The sequence below is a fragment of the Trypanosoma melophagium genome (genome assembly GCF_022059095.1).
Source record: "Trypanosoma melophagium isolate St. Kilda chromosome Unknown ctg5segment0, whole genome shotgun sequence".
NCBI lineage: Eukaryota > Euglenozoa > Kinetoplastea > Trypanosomatida > Trypanosomatidae > Trypanosoma > Trypanosoma melophagium.
In genome coordinates this window covers 230,688-247,961 of record NW_027125187.1, presented here as the reverse complement: position 1 = coordinate 247,961, position 17,274 = coordinate 230,688, and the positions used below count along the sequence as shown (strand labels likewise).

The window sequence follows — 17,274 nt, the reverse complement described above, 5'->3', positions numbered from 1 at the left end:
ACAACCAAAAACATTAAATGTTCATCTGCGATGTTCAGCTTCAACATCATCATTATCATTGATGATCTACTCACTTCAGGTTAGTTTTCACTCTTTTTTCCTTTTTTCTTTTTTTTTCTTTTTCATTTATTTCTCCTTCTCAGGATTTTCACCAAGTCAAACCGAACACATTGCAGCACCCAGGTCTAGGAGTTGCACAAGATCATCTCCACCGTCTGTGATGCGCTTTTCTACATCACAAATCTTTAAGGCAATAGCCCCTCGTTGTGCTGAGCTCAGAGGACAAGCTGAACTAACTACGAACTGCTGCAGCTGTGTAAGAACTTGACTAGCAGGATAACCTTGTCCTACAAGTTCTTTCGTCATAGCGTACATGTTATCAAAATTTTTTGAAACAAGTGTAGATGTATACTTTTGCATAATATCTGATGGTACACTACCTGAAACTGACACAAAATCTTCTTTTGTGAGATCATTTCCATGCGCTTTTTGTGCAAACTGTAGGAACATGATAGCAGATCGTAAATCCCCACCACTTACGCGATCTAAAGCTTCTAAAGAGGTATCAGACAATTCTAACTGCTCCATCTGCGCAATTTCACGAATGCGTTCATGCAAAGCTTGTTTTACCAAAGGTTTAAAGCGATATTTTGCACAACGACTTGCAATAGGATCAATAATACGACTGACATAATTGCAAAGAATGCAGAAACGAGTCACATCACTGAAATCTTCCATCATTCTACGTAGTGCAGCTTGTGCATCAGGCAACAGAGCATCTGCTTCATCCAAAATAATAAGTTTAAACTGTGGAACCGGATATACTTTGCCATCTGACTGTACCTTTTGCCCTACAGTTCCCACTGCCGTCTGAGCAAAAACTTTTACTTTTTCGCGAATAACTTGAATACCGCGATCATCACTTGCATTTAACTCTCGCACACGACTATGTACGTAGTCAGGACCGAATAATTCCTGCGCCACAGCAAGAATAGCAGTTGTTTTACCGGTGCCTGGTGGGCCGTGAAAGAGAAAATGTGGCATGCTTGCGCCGCGGTTGAGACTAGCGCGTAGTGCCCGCACCGCCTCCTCCTGCGATTTCACATCGTCCAGTGACTTTGGGCGGTACTTCTCCACCCACGGTTTGGAGTTGGGGCACTCCTCCACACGTGGCCGCTTCACTGCCGGGCTGGACGCCATCTCACAAACACCTTGCTGTATTATAATAATGGTTATCTATCTATCTATCTATCTATCTATCTATCTATATATATATATATATATATATAGATATACTTAAATTACTCTGAAACCTTTACGGCCGAGAATAAAGCACAGACAGCAATAGGAGACAACACAACCCCAAAACCCCCTGCAGCTGAAATTTGTGTTAAGAGGCCCTTTCACTTATTTGGATCATCGAACAAAGGGAAAAGAGAAACAACAAATATATGAAAGAAACGAAAAAGAAAAAAAAATCACCAAGAAGCATCATAAAAAGCAGATGTTTTTTTTTCTTTTACGAAACTAATAATTTCAGTCTTTACAGAATTGTATCCGGGAAAAAAAAACAGAAATGTGTTTATTTTTTTTTTATCTTCTGCACCATTTTTTTTTTTTTTGCAGCATCCTCTTACCCCAAAGAAAACGCACATTCACAGAACCATGATAGCATAATCTATATGTTTTTCTATCTATGGGGGTATACGTACGTATTTTTTGTTTTGCTAAAGATTCGGGTGGAGAAAAGGAGAGGGAAGAAACGTGGTGCCAATAACTCTATGTTACTTCACCCAACTTCCTTACTCACACAATATGCAACATTAGAAAATTTTCGTTTTTTTTTTCCTTTCTTATTGTCCAAACTCAATAACAAACATTCATTGGAATAAAACTGACATTCTCTTTGCCCTCTATCTATCGCTCTCTTTCTCATTCTTCACCTACAATCTACTGAAGAATACAGCAAAATCAGAGAGAGACAAACAAACAACAAAATAATCAAAAAAAAAAAATAACAGAAAAGTTATTTTGCCTGACTGTAACGAAAAACTATGAATCTCTGATTGAGTTGGCTTGCAATATTAATTACGGGATAGAGAGCGCGATGTCGCATCTTCAATCTTTCGCCTTAGTGAAGCACTTAATTTTACAGTTTTATCTTCGGATGACTTGGCGGGTTTTATTTCCTGACCCATATGATAATGAAGATGATGAAAAGGCTTGGAACGTTTATTAAAATTATCATTTCCAATACTTCTCTCGTCCCGTTTAATAAAAGGAAGAGATTGTTGTACCTCTCCTTGTACAGCTGGTGAGTCATGCATAAGAAGAGTGGCAGAAGTATCGTAGATTGCGTTAGACATAGACGCTGAAAATTTTTGTTTCATATCTATGGTAGAGGAGGATCCGGTATCACCGCGATGTCCGGTGCTTCCTGATAAACTTGAACCTACAGAGAGTCGCCTTCCTAGAGTAGAATCAAAGAGAGTGGATTCAAATAACTCCACATCATTCAGTGCCTCACCTAATTCTTTTGTCTCCTGTTGTATCAGTGTTTCTGTTTTTTTGTTTCCCACAACGGCGGATGTCATACCTAGGTGTGTGAGGGCGATATGTAATGCCCTTGCCATCCTTCTGCTTGAGGCATCGCCGACTTCCATATACTTCTGGGCGAGTGCTGCTAAATTCGGCATCCCGGTGATGCATTCCCCGTGAGAGGCGACCACCCCGAGTGCGATGTACGCCAGACACCGGCGGCGCAGCTCTGGATGTGTACTCGCGGCGAGGGCCTCCGCGACGGGCCGCAGTGCCGCCGAATTTCCGCCGCTGGCGACGACGAGGACCCGCACCGCCGCGTCCGTGGCGGAGGCGATGGCCGCGACCGTCACAACAACGCCCCGCAGGAGGACGGCGGTCCAGCGGCTCAACGCCGACCGCAGCGGAGCGTCGCGGAAGGCCGCCGGGGGGACGCGAGCCGCCACCGCCATCATGACGGCGCAGGCCTGCCGGCAGATCGCCGATCGCTTTTCGCCGCCGCAGACCGTCAGCGGGTCGACGAGGTGCGACGTGAGGGCCTCCATGTGGCGGTGGAACTGAGACGCTGGCATCGCCGTCAGCCAATGCTCGAGGGTGCGGAGGGCGGTGAGGCGGGAGCCCGCAGACTGCGCCGAGGACCCGCAGATGAGGGCCACACGTTGTACTTCCCGCTCCAGTTCCCCATCGCTGGGGAAAGGAGGTACCGCAGTCGCACTGTCATCAACAGTAACACCAGGGGATCCCTGCTCAGATCTCTCACACGACGTATACGGTGTTCGGCGACCCAATAACAATAAAAGTGATGCCTCATCCTCCACCATGTAGAATTTAAACATTTTTTCAGGATTATGTTCAGAGGCATTATCGATATAGTCTAGATACTCATTAGATTGCTGCAAGGCACTCTCAGCTATACTAAAGTCATTTCCATCTTCCACTTTAATACGTAAAAGAGTACGTGTTTTCCTACATAATGATATCATACTATCAAGTTCTTCACTAGAAACAGCAGCACGAAGACGAGGTTCCAATTCAATAGCACTAGCTCGAGCCAAAACTTTCGCTTGATGCATCGGCACCGCACCATCACGGCGCTGTTTATCAAAGCTTACCACATCTCCCATACCTATATGCATGAGACACTGAAATACGGTCTCTGGTGAAATACGAAGTTTAAGAGCTATAGTTCTCACTAAGTGAAAGAATCGCGCTAAATCTTGCATTTCTCTGTGAACCTCTGTGAGTTGCGCAGGTGTATGAGGTGGGCGTCGCAGTGTGCCGTGTAACTCCATCTGTCGCTGAAGCAATACAGAAGGTTCCATATTCCTTTTAAGAATATATATATAATATATATATTTATGTACGTATTTGTCTCTATGTTTTTGTGTGTATGCGTATGTCTAGGAATGAGGGATGAGCGCGTTTAATGTGGTTTTCCTGACTCTACACAACATACAAGAATGGAGAGAGCGTATAAGGTAAAAAAAAAAAAGAACAACCATAACGAAAAATAAATATCATGAAAAAAAAAAGGCTAACCTAACACTCATTTCCAAATAAGTGAAATAAAAAAACTAGAAAAGAACAATTGATAAAAACAATCAGAATAAGTCTTCTAACACATACTCCAAATAAACCGAAAATTGGACATGTAAACACAAAGATATCGTACTCCTTTATTTAAGTGATAGACTACCTTTATTGTTTGGTATCAAGAAGTGACAGTTCCTGCAGTACCAAACTGCATCGAATGTACAGAAAGCGCATCAGGGAGCGTCTCCTTGAGTAACAGCATATCTGACTCATTATAGCGAACAACTTCATGCCTGGTTGGTTTGAAAAGTAAACGAACACTGTAATTTAATTGACCTACAACCACCAGAGCAGCAGAAGAATAATAAGATTCACTATTATTATTATTATTATTATTATTATTATTATTATTATTATTTAGTACTAATATTGGCCACATCAAGACATGCATTACGACCTTCATTACCAGTCACTGAAGCCAACCATTCCATACTCTGTCGTCTCTTGACTGTAAGCATTGAAGAAGGAGGAAAATAAATCAATGGTGAGTTACTCTCCGTAGAGGTTATTACTTCTTGAAAAATAAGTGGATTACATAGAAGACTTTGTGTATAGGATGATCCATCAACAGAAGATTCTCTCTCACGTGGAAGCCAAAACTCAAAATGAATACTACATGTCCCACTGGTTCCTTCCAGACATTCACAAAGAAGCTGTGGTACCGGTACGGTAAAAGCATCACGCACCGTCATACCCTCCAATTGCACTAAAGGTCCTATCATCCCAGGTGAGCAACAACAGGCTAGTAATATCTTTACTAATGAACAGCGACGCCAAATAGAATTTATTCTCTCACCTTGTACACCACTTGACCATGATCGTATAGGAATAAATTTTTGCTTAAAAAATAAATTACTATCAAAACCTTGATTGCAAGAGTCTGTGTATGGCGCTAAAAAAAAGATAAGATGTTTTCCTGTAGCCCTCTCAATTTCTGTTAGTGTCATTTCACTTGATGTACCAAATAACTCTCGTAATACGTAATCCAGTTCATTAACGTAATAGTAATAATTATTACCATTCCACCACTTTGATATATCCCGAAAGGGAACATATAAACCAGAAACGTCAAATACACGCTGTGCGATAGAAATAAAACACTCTTCAATACATTTCACTGGTATTTTTAATGCCATTGCAGCAGATACAATAGTTCCAAAGGAAGCTGCACAAAAAACATTTGTTCTACTCCAGAGTTCCTCATAACCGTAGGAACCACCGCTACCAGAGTTTCGTAATGCTAAAGCATGAAGATAAGCCTCCATTCCGCAGCCTTCTAGCACTAGTACACGTATAGAATGTAGCTCTATTCTTCCACAAGAGATAGAATTATCAATAGCAGAGCTTAAAGGAGCATGTGGACGCTTCATAAATGACACTCGTGCTTTCCATACATTTCTAAGACTTTCCAAATGCATAGAAATAGGATTCCCAGTTAAACTTAACGATCTAAGTGATGGAAAGCTGGTGATTGCACAACGTTGAGCGTTTTCAGGAGTTAGAAGTGTTTCAAATAAGGGTAAAATATCTGAAGTAATTTCATTAAAATCCAACAAAAGAAGACGAAGGTGCCGTTCATTGGCTAACATTTTCAACAATTCCGAAACATGATTATCACCAAGGTAAGATGATGATAAATCAATAATAACAAAATGTGTCCTATGTTCCAGGAGCCCTTTTAAAGAAATAAAATGATTTTGAAGTGGAATTTGATGTGAAAGCAATATATACGTCCAACTATCATCACCTTTTATTCTATTCAATTCTTTTTCGATACAAATATCCCATGAAACTGGATGTTTTACTAAGTTATGTAAAATTAACAAAACATCATTCTGAATAATTTCCTGTGCCATCGCCAACTCCTGTTCCTCACTCTTTCTGAAACTTTGTGCAGTTGGTGATTCTACTGAATTATCTTCTTCGGTACAACAAGAAGAATTAAGATTTTGAATCAGCCTTGAGATAAGTGATTTACAACTACCATATCGAAGTGTATCATTTAACCTTTTCAATACCGTCGTCCATTCCTCTTTCTTTGCTGAATGTTGAATAAGTGAGCTAATAGCAGTGTGAACTCTTGCTATTCCATACAGCTTCTCAAGTTTAGTACCAAGTTCTTCCAACATTATTTAATAGAGGTGGTACAAGTAACGAGGAGGAAAAAAAAAAAAAATGACGATTTTACGCTTTCGGTATTAGTAGTTTTATATGTGTGCATCTATCTCTATACCTATGGGGTGAGAGAAAGACTAACAGTGCAAAGAAGGTCTCTACTTCCATCATAGCCCACCACAATTCATCACTTTCTTTCCCTCTCCAATTCAACAACAATAAAACCCAAACAATAACAAATAACACCTCGCACAAATAAACACTATATATATATATATATATATATATATCAAAGAGACACTCCATGCCCACTCCAATGTTTAAACTTTCCCTGGCTCAACACCCAGCAACGTAAACATTACCAGCGCTGCCGCCACGGCATCCCCTGCGAGTGTAGGCACCGCACTGTTATTATCACTACTATTATTATTGTGACCCACAATGTGTATATCGCCCAACACAAGTCCATCGCGGGCGGCCGCCTCTTGTGCGGCGAGATGCGGCAGAAACACCGCGGACACATCGCGGGGCGTCACCGTCGCGGGGAAGTCTGCCAGCCGCGGCGTGTCCCTCCCGGCGTACTGCGCGTGTAAGAGCGCCTCCCGCAGAATGTCGATATCAACCGCCATGCTGTTCCTCCCCGTCTACTGCACGAACTGTCAGACCCTCAGTCCCCACCCCACCTTTGCGAGCTAAAATAGAGAGAAACGAAAGAAAGAGAGGAAAGTGATATTAGACTTCTCAAAGACGAGATATACAAATAGAAAAGAAAAAGGAAAAGAAAAAAAAAACATATACAGGAAAAAGGCATACATCACCTTAAGTAACACAAAGCTAAAGGAATGGAAATAAGAAAGAACAGCAGAGCAGAAATCAGTTAAATAAATAAAAAGTGTGTTTGATTCCTTTTTTTTTCCTATTTTTCTTCTTTTGCGTTCCTGTTTTTTCTCTTCTCTTTAATATACATATACTCTGCAGGAGCGCACTGAGGTACATTATCGCATCTAGCTCATGATACGAACACAGAGCTACTCCTATCATTCCACACAAGAGGTAAACAACAACAACAAGAACAAAAACAAACAATAGTAATAAAGAATTGTGCACAGGAGGAGAATCAGTACCAGCATCAGTACCATGTTCAGCAATACTGTCAAGAATTCGTTGCCTCCACTTCTGGTTCTACAAAATGAAGACTTCTCCTTTCGGCGCGTGAAACTAGCACAGGACCGTTGGCATCGTCAACCTGCTCGCCACCCTCACTACCCGCTTGTGTTGAGCGTCGTTCTTCTTTAGGTGGAGGTGGAGGCGGTCGCATCGCCTCTTCTACCTCTTCCCAGAAATATTCACCTGTTCCGTCTGATTTGGGAGCCTTTGAATGCACTACTATAAGCTCAGCCCCTTCACTTTCAATGCCACAATTGTAGAGTGTCGAAAAGTCCTCAAGATTTTGTTTTCCTAGATAGAGTCGAACAGTGTAGAATATACGCCCTGTTAACTTTTCATACCGTTCCTTTATGGCTTGAACGGTGTCGTGATTGACATCACAATGAAGGAATATGGTAAGATTGTAGCGTTTTAAACGTACATAGTGCGGCTGTACAATAGTAGACATATTAGATAGCTGAAAATTCAACAACAAACAACAATACCAAGAGCAACAACAATAAACTTGTTGCTTTGAAACCTACAGAACAGCAGAAAACAGAAGAAAAAAGTTTAAGACATAGAATAATCAAAAAGAAGAAAAAAAAAGTGTAGAATAAAGGAATAAAATAAAAACAACAACAAAGAGAGTGCAGAAAACAACAAAAAAAAAAGAGTACAAAATGCAATTTTGTTAATTTCCGTTATTTCAAACTTCCTTTGTTTTTATTCTTTCCTTCGGTTTTCACTTAATGATGCGTCCCCTTTTGTTACTCATTGTACTCCTGCTGTCGAACATACTTTGCGAAATTGTGATCAGCTTCACGTAGCATCTTATTCGAGAGCCGACCCCGCTTACGATATGGGTTACCCATATCGAGTACAGTACGATTAACACCTGGCATAACTTCCGACTCACGTCCTATCGGCGCTGTGAGTTCGCGACTGAAATCACGATGTACTTGATGTATAGTTGGGCTATAACGCAGTAACTCATCAGGCGTTGGGGCATTGGTGAGGTGTTGTGCCCGTCGCATCCAGTGACCTCGTGTGGTGTGAATACGTCCTGCAAAGTCTCGAAGATTAAAGAATTTCTTGTCAATTAACTCTTTGCGTCGTTGCAGTACACGAATAATACAGTCACTGTCATTCAATGCGCGGTAGACCCGCTCAGCTCGCTCTAGGCATTGATCGGCAATAGCAAATGTACGGTCGTAATCAAACGGACTGAAATAAACAAACTTTTCCTCAAAGTTAAGATTAAAACGACGACCGAGGCGAGGCAATAGACGCAACATACGATGGGACTCACCGCTGTTGTGGAATGTATGCATAATCTCAACAGCCTCCTCATACGCCTCTGCGGCTTCCCTTGCGGATCCCAACGCCTCTCGTGTTAGTCCCAACTCCAACAGAGCTTCACATATTAATTCAAGAGATGGACGACTAGATGCATCTAACATACGTAGTGCGTTTTCAATATTAGCCTTACTACTTTCATGACGACCAACATGTCTAAAAGCGCTAGAGAGTTTTAAGAGAATACCAACACGTTGTGAGTGATTATCTGGGTATGCAATGAAATAAGCCTTGGCAACTACACCATAGTGTTCCAACGCTTCTTGAAAAAGTCCTCCCTCCATATAGTAATCTCCTTGTAGTTCTAATTTGGCTACTTCACCAAGTGGTACATAGGGGCGTTCCTTCTTCACTGGGATGCCTTGTGATTGACGCATATCACCTGTATGCATGATATCTGTACAACTAGCATCACCCCATGAAACTCCTTTTGGCTCATCTTCATTATCATCACCACTACTAGTATTAGTACCTACTCCTGCTGCTGCCAATGTTTTATTTTTTTTTACAGTTCCTTCCAATGCTGCCTTTTTTTGTACGTCACTAAGAGTCATACCTCCCGGCAGACGTTGTTTCTGCTGCACAAGCTGGCTGGGATATAAATCACCAGGATAATAAGAGGTATAGAGACGCGTAATCCAGCGATGTTGCTGCGTGAGGGCAGTAAAAACGCCTACATCCCTGCACTGTGAGAAAAGAAGACGTTTACTCATAGTTCACCTAACAAACAGCTGTATTTTTTTTTTTCTTCTTTTCTGCTTCTCAAATCTTTGCTCTTTTTTTTTCTTTCAATCTCTTTCTATCAACCAAATAGTCGAAGGTACCACCACACACAGACACACTCTTCTAGTAAACGCTGTAAGAAACAACAAGTCAAAGAGAAAACAGCAACAATAAAGAATAACGATAGAGACACAGAGAGACAATACATGGTATAAGGAAAAATAAAGAAATAAAGAACCCTAAATTAAATTAAACGTACCATGTAAGAAGAGATACTATTAACTGCATTGTTCATATGCACATATAGATGAAAGTAAATAGTAAACGACATATATTATGAACGATCATAACCAAAAAAACGCACGCAACATCACAATACTCATATCCAGTTTTCTCTTTTTTTTTTCATTCATCCCAAAACCTCTTCGTCGTTCACTCATGAAAATAGAGGGAGAGAGAGTTAACATCCTCTCTACTACACATTGTAAAATGATTTAAAATTTTATTTAAATCTTTTTAATTTCTTCATTAATATCAGGAAGTATGTAAAGAACGAAACCCCCAGTCAAAGAAATAAACACACGAATACGGATATCATCTCCCACCCCCACCTAAATATCTTCTGTGCTCATCTCCTGACGATTCAAATCACGGTAACCTCCACGAGAATTGCCCTGTCTAAAACTACTCTGCACTAATGATACGTACTGAGAACATGAGCGTAATACACTTATGTGAGGAATCATCTCTGGAAATTCCGTGATGCCTTTCACACGGTAGTTAACAACTGAGAGAATGACAACGTAAACGAAAACTAGAAAAAACAGAAAAAACAGAAAGTTAAAAAAACTCCATTTCTCTTTATCATCTGCTTTTCCATCTTTTCCAGTTTCATTTGATAATTTCTTTCCCATACTACTTGTCGAGTTTACTGTTTCTTTACCCTTTGGATGTTGTGTAGTTGGAGAAGTAGAAGATGTATCACTGATTACATCTGTCCAAGCCACATTTACTGCAAGCAAGAGAAAGCTATGCGTTGAGATATCCGGTGAAAAGGAAAAGTATACCACACTTTCGTTCCATGCAAATATTTCTCCGCTTTTGTGTATTGCTACGCTCTGATTACCTGATGATGATGACATAACTTCAAATTTAGTGTCTGAACTTGGACGGGAGTAATTGGTGATTTGAATCATGACTCCCTTTGCTCCTTGAGGAGCAATAGATTTAAAAAACACCTTTACCGGAGTAGCCATATTTGCTAGAAGAGTTGGAATGGGTGCAAAAAAAGAGTTTGTGGGTGAAACATCAATATAACACTGTGGACGATTGGCGTGATAACTCCAAAAACGAAACGGTACAGGGCCGTCCCTTCGAACACGATTAATCTCAATATTTATATCTGTACCAGCTTCCACATTAGGAATCATTACAATACCATTGTTATTTGACTGTACTGAGACCGTTGCCCCTTCACGAAGTCGGTATGTGGCATTCAACTGAATCCATTGTTGAGTGAGTTCCCCGAGAGCGAGTGGAAAGGCTCGCACAATGAGAATGATCGCCTCCTTTTCTGCTGGAGATGTTTGAACAGTGATGCTCATGCGGTTGTTGTACTCACTAGCGAAGCCACGCACCTCGCGGCACATGGGTGTTGCAAGTCCCTCATTTGCCTGAGCAGCGCACACCAACAGTACGAACGTCGCTAGCAGTAACCGAGTGAAAAGAGCATCAGAGTGAGACATTTCTTTCTCTTTTTTTTTTGTTTTTTCTTTGATTTATTTCTGATGTTGTCTCTTCCTTCCTAGAAATATAACTTATTGACTAAGATTTTAGTTAATTTGCCAAAAAGACAGCAATACTAACAAAAAAATTCCTTGCAGTGTATACGAAAAATAACACTCTACGTATATATATATATACAGGGAAAGAAAGAAAAGGAGGAGGAAAAGGAGGAAGAGGAGGTCAGAGTACAAATATAATAGAAAGGAAATCCAAAGAAATATTAATAGTAGATTAAGCATTAAGTACATCATCAGGTGTATAAACCCAGTATAGAAACAATACAAAAAAAAAAAACAAGCAAGGAGACCAACGTACTCTTCTGCGGTACGGACGACAACCTCGCGAACAAGACAGAGACTGACCAACACGCCTGCACAGAGACCACACACACACACACGGACACATCGCTCAAACAGAGTTTCTACCGCCTTTCGTTTTTTTCAGGCAAAATAAAGTCATTACATTACAGGTAAAAACAAACATCTCAATTCTCTTACTTTTTTTTTCAACTTTATGGCAAAACATATTTTTTATTGCATATAATGTGTGCCTCGCCTCACTCCGTCACAAAAAAAAAAAAAAACCTGGATAGCCCTAACATGAACTCTCATTTTGCCAAGTACCAACCGTCCACAAAATGGTTAAAAGAAAAACGAAAATAAAGGCATAAATGTAAAAATATGTCTCCCATCTCCAATATCTACAGAACAATGGAACAGCAGCGGCAAAAGAAAAAAGGAGAAACACATAAATAAGCCCAATATCAACACCTTTATTTATAACATACATATAAATAGAGACGTATGGGGTTAATTCCCCTCCTTTTTTAGGTTGTAATGTGATGCCATGTCGCCAAGTAGCAACATTTCTCATCTGTGATGATGTTCATCATTCCTTACACCACTTTATTACACTCTTTCTGTGTACGCCGCGAGTTACCACGAATATAGTCTGCGCCCCTCCGCCTTGCACGACGCTCTTTGGCGGGTGGAATGTGCACACCGCGGAGAACACCCGGTCCCTCAAGACGTCTCGTTGCTGTGGGATCCGCCGCGAGTTTTGGGGCGTTGGCGTCTGTGTAGTGCCAGGCGGGCGGCAGGAATTGCGCCTCGCCGCTGATCGCAAGAATGACGCCGTCCGAGTCGTCCGAGTCGTCGCTTGACATCCGTTGAGTTAAACGTCCTTTGCACGTTATTCCTCCACTCACTATGTGTGGATGTTTTTTTTTTTTGCGTATATATGTCTGTTTGTTTGTTTGCTTATTTATTTCTGTGGAGGACCTCTCTAGCGAGGCGGAACAGGACGAGGATGAATGAAAAATGATAGCAGTAGTAAAAATAATAACAACAATCGCGACGAGTTTCTCACAGGCGTAGTTAGTGGTGTGCCTAGTGCCTGTTTGTTTTCTGCTCGTGTTGAATGTGGGGAGTCAATGCGTTGGCCCGCAACAACTGTGTGTGAAGTGCGCACACGAATACGTTGCTTCACCACTAACGCAGCACTAACAACACAAAAAGACAGTCTTCTTTTGGGTAAATAGAAAACTGGGATAAAATGCGTAAACGGACGTTTGTAAACATGCTATATTCCACACATACACACACAAGAAAAAAAAAGGAATAATAAAAAAAAATATATGTATATAAATATTTTTGGAGAAAATGTTTCAACCCAAAGAGAGAAAAATGAAAGAGATAGAGAAACCAAATAAGAAATAATAATAGTAATAATAATAATAATAATAATAATAATAATAATAATAATAATAATAATAATTGCAAACACATATATGAATATCTTTTTTTTTGAATCTATTTTATGTTTATCCCATTTCCTCCTATTATGGTTACTTCTCTTAATCGGGCTCTCCTCCACATCCTCCTCTTATTCCCCCATCACTTTGTTGTGGATGGGTACTCAACACCCGCAGCAGCACAGCAGCATCTTTTGCACTACAAATACCCATTTCTTGTACATCATGCACTGTGAGACCGGAGCGCAGTACTTCACCATCAATACCACCACGCACAAGTACTTCGCGGTAATTACTATCAAGATGTAATAATTTAAACCATTCACACACAGAGGCCACACCACGTGCGACATCAGCCTCACCACCTAACGGGCAGGATGTGTTTAAAAGTACATCTATAGCAGTCTGTACTTTCTGCGCATCACACGCCGCATCACAAGAATCCACAAATCGACGTAATGTCTCCAATAGAATGCGGAGATCATTGTAGTAAAGAGCGTCACCACGTATTACTCCACGGCATATACTCTGTGTAAGCTCCACAAAGAGCTTTGGTGAAGCGCCTGCAGTACAGGCGACTACAAGACTTCGAATATATGCATCTGTGAATAAATTAGGATATTTTGATAGTATCAAGGTATCGGCCCTTAGTAAGACCGACAATGATACGACACATTGTTTTAATGGAGAAAGTTGCCATTCTGTTCCTGATAACGAATCAGGAGCATTAAGGATAGATACAGACCATTGAATAAATGGATGACTATTTTCTTTTTCTTCACCACTATCATTATTATTATTATTATTATTACCTGTTGCACATTTCCAAATATTAAACTCTTCCCAGGAATGAGCAAAGGGAAGAAGAACTTCCGTAATAAACCATATTAACACATCCATAAAACACGGATATGCAGCAAAACCATCACCGGTGAATATATCATGCGCCAAACATTTTTCCGCATATTTGCCTTCTTCAAGCAATTCGTTTGGCCATGATATATTTTTGTCAGTATCCATTGTACGGAAATTCATACCCTCTGTTTTTATAGAAACCCAAAGAATAATATACAACTTTAGTAAAGACTCCATTTTCTATTTACTACGGTTTTCTGCTAAACCGAGTTTTCTATCAAATGTATTCAATAAGTGAAGAAACACTGACTGTCGTACTATAGAAGCATGAATTCTGCATCCCGCGGCATTTTTTCTCTCATGCAGTAGTGTGATCACCATGTGAATAGCAGATAAGGCGAATTGACTTACATCACTTGGACTCTCTTCAGTATGTGTAGGCATGCGAATGTACATAATGAAGTTTTTTAATCGCAAGAACAGTAAAATATAAATAAATATATATTTTTATATACTTTTGTATTTATCTAAGGGTATGAATATAGGTACACATGCAAAAGAAGAAGAAAAAAAACAAAGAGGAAAAAAAAAAACCTTTGAATGTATCGGCGTACAACTGAGAAAATACACCCACAAGAAGTAAAAAAAAAAAAAAAAAATACAATAGAATCTGAAGTAAGATGCAGAAGAAAAAAAAAGCTCAGAGGGGCGAAAAAAAAAAAAACATATAAGGATACAGACATAGACACAAAAATTCAAATTATCTCTACAGGTATGTAGAAGTCTAGAAAACAAAGAAAGTTTTGCGAGAGTAAATTTGAACATCATATACTTTTATAATCAACAGTAATTATAAGAAAACAAAGTGAATTAAACTTCTTCTTTTCTTACAAAAAGAAAAAGTTGACCTACCATTTTTGAGTATGTGTAAAATGCCAGACCTATAAGAGTTAGTAATACACCAAACACTGTTTTAGAAGTGGCTTCAGAATTAACAAAGATAAATCCACCTACAAAAACCAATGCAGTCTTTAAATAGCCCAAAACATTCATTGTAAGGGGTGATGTTTGCCCGACAAATAAGAAAAAAGAAAAATTTACACCAAATGCAAATACACAGGATAATGCAATTGTCCAAATCGTAGTAAAGGTAACCTTGTAAGCCATAAGTTCTCCCATACCATCTAGAGGAATTACAAATAATAACAGTATTACCGCACTAAGTGGGGCTTGATAAAGTAAAAGTTGCATTGGTGTAACCCCCAATTCAGATTGCTTCGTTTTTCCCCATATTGTATAAAGAGAATTAGAAATAATAGCTAAAAGGGCCCAAACACTTCCTGAAAAATTCAAATTAGTATCAGAGTAAACTGTAAAACTTACTCCAATACATATAGGTATAAGAGATAGTAATGTCCACTTCTTTTCACGTCTGTGGTAGTAGACGTACTCAATCCATACAATAACAGGAGTGCAAATAATTTTTGATGTCTGATACACACTTACAGTATTAGTAAGGAGAGATAAATTATTAAATACCACATAACCACAAAATGCCAAACTTATAGGAATCACTTTGTAAATAGAAACAGGTTTGATTTTAAAGCAATCAAGTTTTGCAAAAAGTAAACAGCCCAAAAATGAAACAATAAAATGAATAACGGTAAGTAAAGTACCAAAGCGAAATTCAGCCTCCATGTAGACGAGTCTCTTATTAATTATGATAACACCAACACTACTAATGATATTCAGTAGCAAACTGCCGTATAATGTCACGCTCCGTGGAAGCGATTTTCTCTCAGCATTGATTGTCCGCATATCATCGAATTTTTTTCTCTTCCCTTTCCTTCCTTTCTGTTACCTTGAGATATGAGAATATAATATAATATATTCATGTAAAAGAGCAATGGTGATAATAAATGAAAAAAATGGAGGGAAAGCAAAAAAAAAAAAAATCATACGAAAAAAAAATAAATAAATATGAAATAGAACAACAACAAAAAAAACAAAAAAAAAGCAATTAATAACAATAAGATAGTTACTGCACTCTCTCCAAATACCTACAAGAGGGAATGTCAGTGTACACAATGTATATATATATATATATACAGAAAAAACACCCACACCCACACACATAATGTAAAAAAATGAAATATGACTCTTCACCCTTTTTTCTCTTTTATGTGGTACTGGTGTCAGTGATAGTACCAAATGCATGCATATGGTAGAGGAAATAAGTGAACACTATCGATTGCCAGCACAAAAAAAATTTTTTTTGATTTACTCCTGTAGCATAGATCGTGCAATGTATGATTTTTCTTCCTCAATGCGCTCCTTCCAGCGTTTTCTTTCTTTCTCTATTGTTTGGTCCAAGTCACGCAGTTTACGTGCCAAGGTAGCATTTTTATCTTTACATGCTGTCATTTCAACTATGGCTCCCTCAAGTGTAGCACGCATTTGCGCAAGAGCATCCTGACGCTGCCGGACAAGTTGTTTAAAATGAAGCTCATTTTTCATAAAAGCTTCAATCACTGCATTTGGATCATTTAACAATGATCGCCCGCTTGTAGGATTAGAGGGAAGTGAAGTAAGTGACTGTTGTTGTTGTCTCTGCAGTGGAATAGTTGTTGTTGTTTTTGCCAACACCTGCGAGGGCCGTTGTGTGCGCTGCTCCGCCGATAAACTCCGCCGCGACGTCATGGACGGCTCGCGAGTGCCGGCGCCGGTGTACATCTGCTGGAGGGTGTCGCCGTAGTCCAACGCGGCGGAGGTGAAGGAGGACGGGGTCTCTTTGGGGATGGCGGAGGGCTGACGGGGTGGGGTGGCGGCTCTTGTCAGTGGGGGCTGTTCCTGGATTTTATTATTATTACTATTACTATTATTATTACTATTATTATTATTATTATTATTATTGTCGTTTGGCAGTGTGGTTTCACGTAGAAAGTTAAGTGGCACAAACCCACGGCGTTTGGTGTCATTTAACACTTCCACTTTAATCCATCCATCCATTACATCACCGTCAACAGGGATAACGACTTCACCCTTTTTAACGGTAAGTTCTACATTATCTTCTGCGGTAAAGTTGTACAAGACTCTAAAATAACGCATCTACGTCTGCGTATGTTTATCTATATAAATAAATATATTTCCTTCTATTTTTTTTTCCGTTCTAGTCCCTTTGTTTTTTTTTCTTTTCTCCCTTTTGAAAGGGGCTTACAAAAGCAAGACAAAGAAAACAGTGATTATATATATATATATATATATAATTTATAAACAAGGAGAGTGTGTCTCCAATAAATATAGAGTAATGATAAGAAGAGTCACAATAAGGAAAGAAAGAAAGAAGAGTAAAAAAAAAAAAAAACGTTGCAGAGTATACAGATAAACTCTTCACATGACCCTCATAA

General features: G+C 39.5%; 11 protein-coding genes across 12 annotated transcripts; all 11 read right to left on the bottom strand.

Annotated features, from left to right (window-relative positions):
* Positions 1-156: 156 nt before the first annotated feature.
* On the bottom strand, positions 157-1,200 carry LSM04_007026 (Replication factor C; the record flags this gene model as incomplete). The annotated part of the gene is made up of 1 exon (XM_067329493.1): positions 157-1,200. One exon carries the CDS (start codon positions 1,198-1,200, stop codon positions 157-159), a length of 1,044 nt encoding a protein of 347 aa, XP_067187486.1.
* An 884-nt stretch (positions 1,201-2,084) lies between these two features.
* Positions 2,085-3,860, bottom strand: LSM04_008660 (uncharacterized protein; the record flags this gene model as incomplete). Its single annotated transcript, XM_067329492.1, has 1 exon — positions 2,085-3,860. The coding sequence occupies one exon, from the start codon at positions 3,858-3,860 to the stop codon at positions 2,085-2,087; it is 1,776 nt and encodes a 591-aa protein (XP_067187558.1).
* Positions 3,861-4,249: 389 nt separating this feature from the next.
* LSM04_000649 (uncharacterized protein) lies at positions 4,250-6,260 on the bottom strand (the record flags this gene model as incomplete). Of its 2 annotated transcripts, none has more annotated exons than XM_067329491.1 (2): positions 4,250-4,407; positions 4,496-6,260. In XM_067329491.1, 2 exons carry the CDS (start codon positions 6,258-6,260, stop codon positions 4,250-4,252), a joined length of 1,923 nt encoding a protein of 640 aa, XP_067187181.1. The 2 variants fall into 2 exon arrangements, with proteins under 2 accessions (XP_067187181.1, XP_067187180.1); XM_067329490.1 differs by having other exon boundaries at positions 4,250-4,494; positions 4,667-6,260.
* A 306-nt stretch (positions 6,261-6,566) lies between these two features.
* On the bottom strand, positions 6,567-6,875 carry LSM04_003287 (uncharacterized protein; the record flags this gene model as incomplete). The annotated part of the gene is made up of 1 exon (XM_067329488.1): positions 6,567-6,875. The coding sequence occupies one exon, from the start codon at positions 6,873-6,875 to the stop codon at positions 6,567-6,569; it is 309 nt and encodes a 102-aa protein (XP_067187300.1).
* Positions 6,876-7,399: 524 nt separating this feature from the next.
* LSM04_006473 (uncharacterized protein) lies at positions 7,400-7,861 on the bottom strand (the record flags this gene model as incomplete). The annotated part of the gene is made up of 1 exon (XM_067329487.1): positions 7,400-7,861. The coding sequence occupies one exon, from the start codon at positions 7,859-7,861 to the stop codon at positions 7,400-7,402; it is 462 nt and encodes a 153-aa protein (XP_067187456.1).
* Positions 7,862-8,162: 301 nt separating this feature from the next.
* LSM04_004593 (uncharacterized protein) lies at positions 8,163-9,464 on the bottom strand (the record flags this gene model as incomplete). Its single annotated transcript, XM_067329486.1, has 1 exon — positions 8,163-9,464. The coding sequence occupies one exon, from the start codon at positions 9,462-9,464 to the stop codon at positions 8,163-8,165; it is 1,302 nt and encodes a 433-aa protein (XP_067187368.1).
* Positions 9,465-10,085: 621 nt separating this feature from the next.
* On the bottom strand, positions 10,086-11,219 carry LSM04_007935 (Autophagy-related protein 27; the record flags this gene model as incomplete). Its single annotated transcript, XM_067329485.1, has 1 exon — positions 10,086-11,219. The coding sequence occupies one exon, from the start codon at positions 11,217-11,219 to the stop codon at positions 10,086-10,088; it is 1,134 nt and encodes a 377-aa protein (XP_067187530.1).
* A 935-nt stretch (positions 11,220-12,154) lies between these two features.
* LSM04_008647 (uncharacterized protein) lies at positions 12,155-12,424 on the bottom strand (the record flags this gene model as incomplete). The annotated part of the gene is made up of 1 exon (XM_067329484.1): positions 12,155-12,424. The coding sequence occupies one exon, from the start codon at positions 12,422-12,424 to the stop codon at positions 12,155-12,157; it is 270 nt and encodes an 89-aa protein (XP_067187557.1).
* A 690-nt stretch (positions 12,425-13,114) lies between these two features.
* On the bottom strand, positions 13,115-14,104 carry LSM04_004655 (uncharacterized protein; the record flags this gene model as incomplete). Its single annotated transcript, XM_067329483.1, has 1 exon — positions 13,115-14,104. One exon carries the CDS (start codon positions 14,102-14,104, stop codon positions 13,115-13,117), a length of 990 nt encoding a protein of 329 aa, XP_067187379.1.
* A 633-nt stretch (positions 14,105-14,737) lies between these two features.
* Positions 14,738-15,685, bottom strand: LSM04_000779 (Sugar phosphate transporter domain; the record flags this gene model as incomplete). The annotated part of the gene is made up of 1 exon (XM_067329482.1): positions 14,738-15,685. The coding sequence occupies one exon, from the start codon at positions 15,683-15,685 to the stop codon at positions 14,738-14,740; it is 948 nt and encodes a 315-aa protein (XP_067187187.1).
* Positions 15,686-16,147: 462 nt separating this feature from the next.
* On the bottom strand, positions 16,148-16,975 carry LSM04_007891 (SH3 domain; the record flags this gene model as incomplete). Its single annotated transcript, XM_067329481.1, has 1 exon — positions 16,148-16,975. One exon carries the CDS (start codon positions 16,973-16,975, stop codon positions 16,148-16,150), a length of 828 nt encoding a protein of 275 aa, XP_067187527.1.
* Positions 16,976-17,274: the final 299 nt, after the last annotated feature.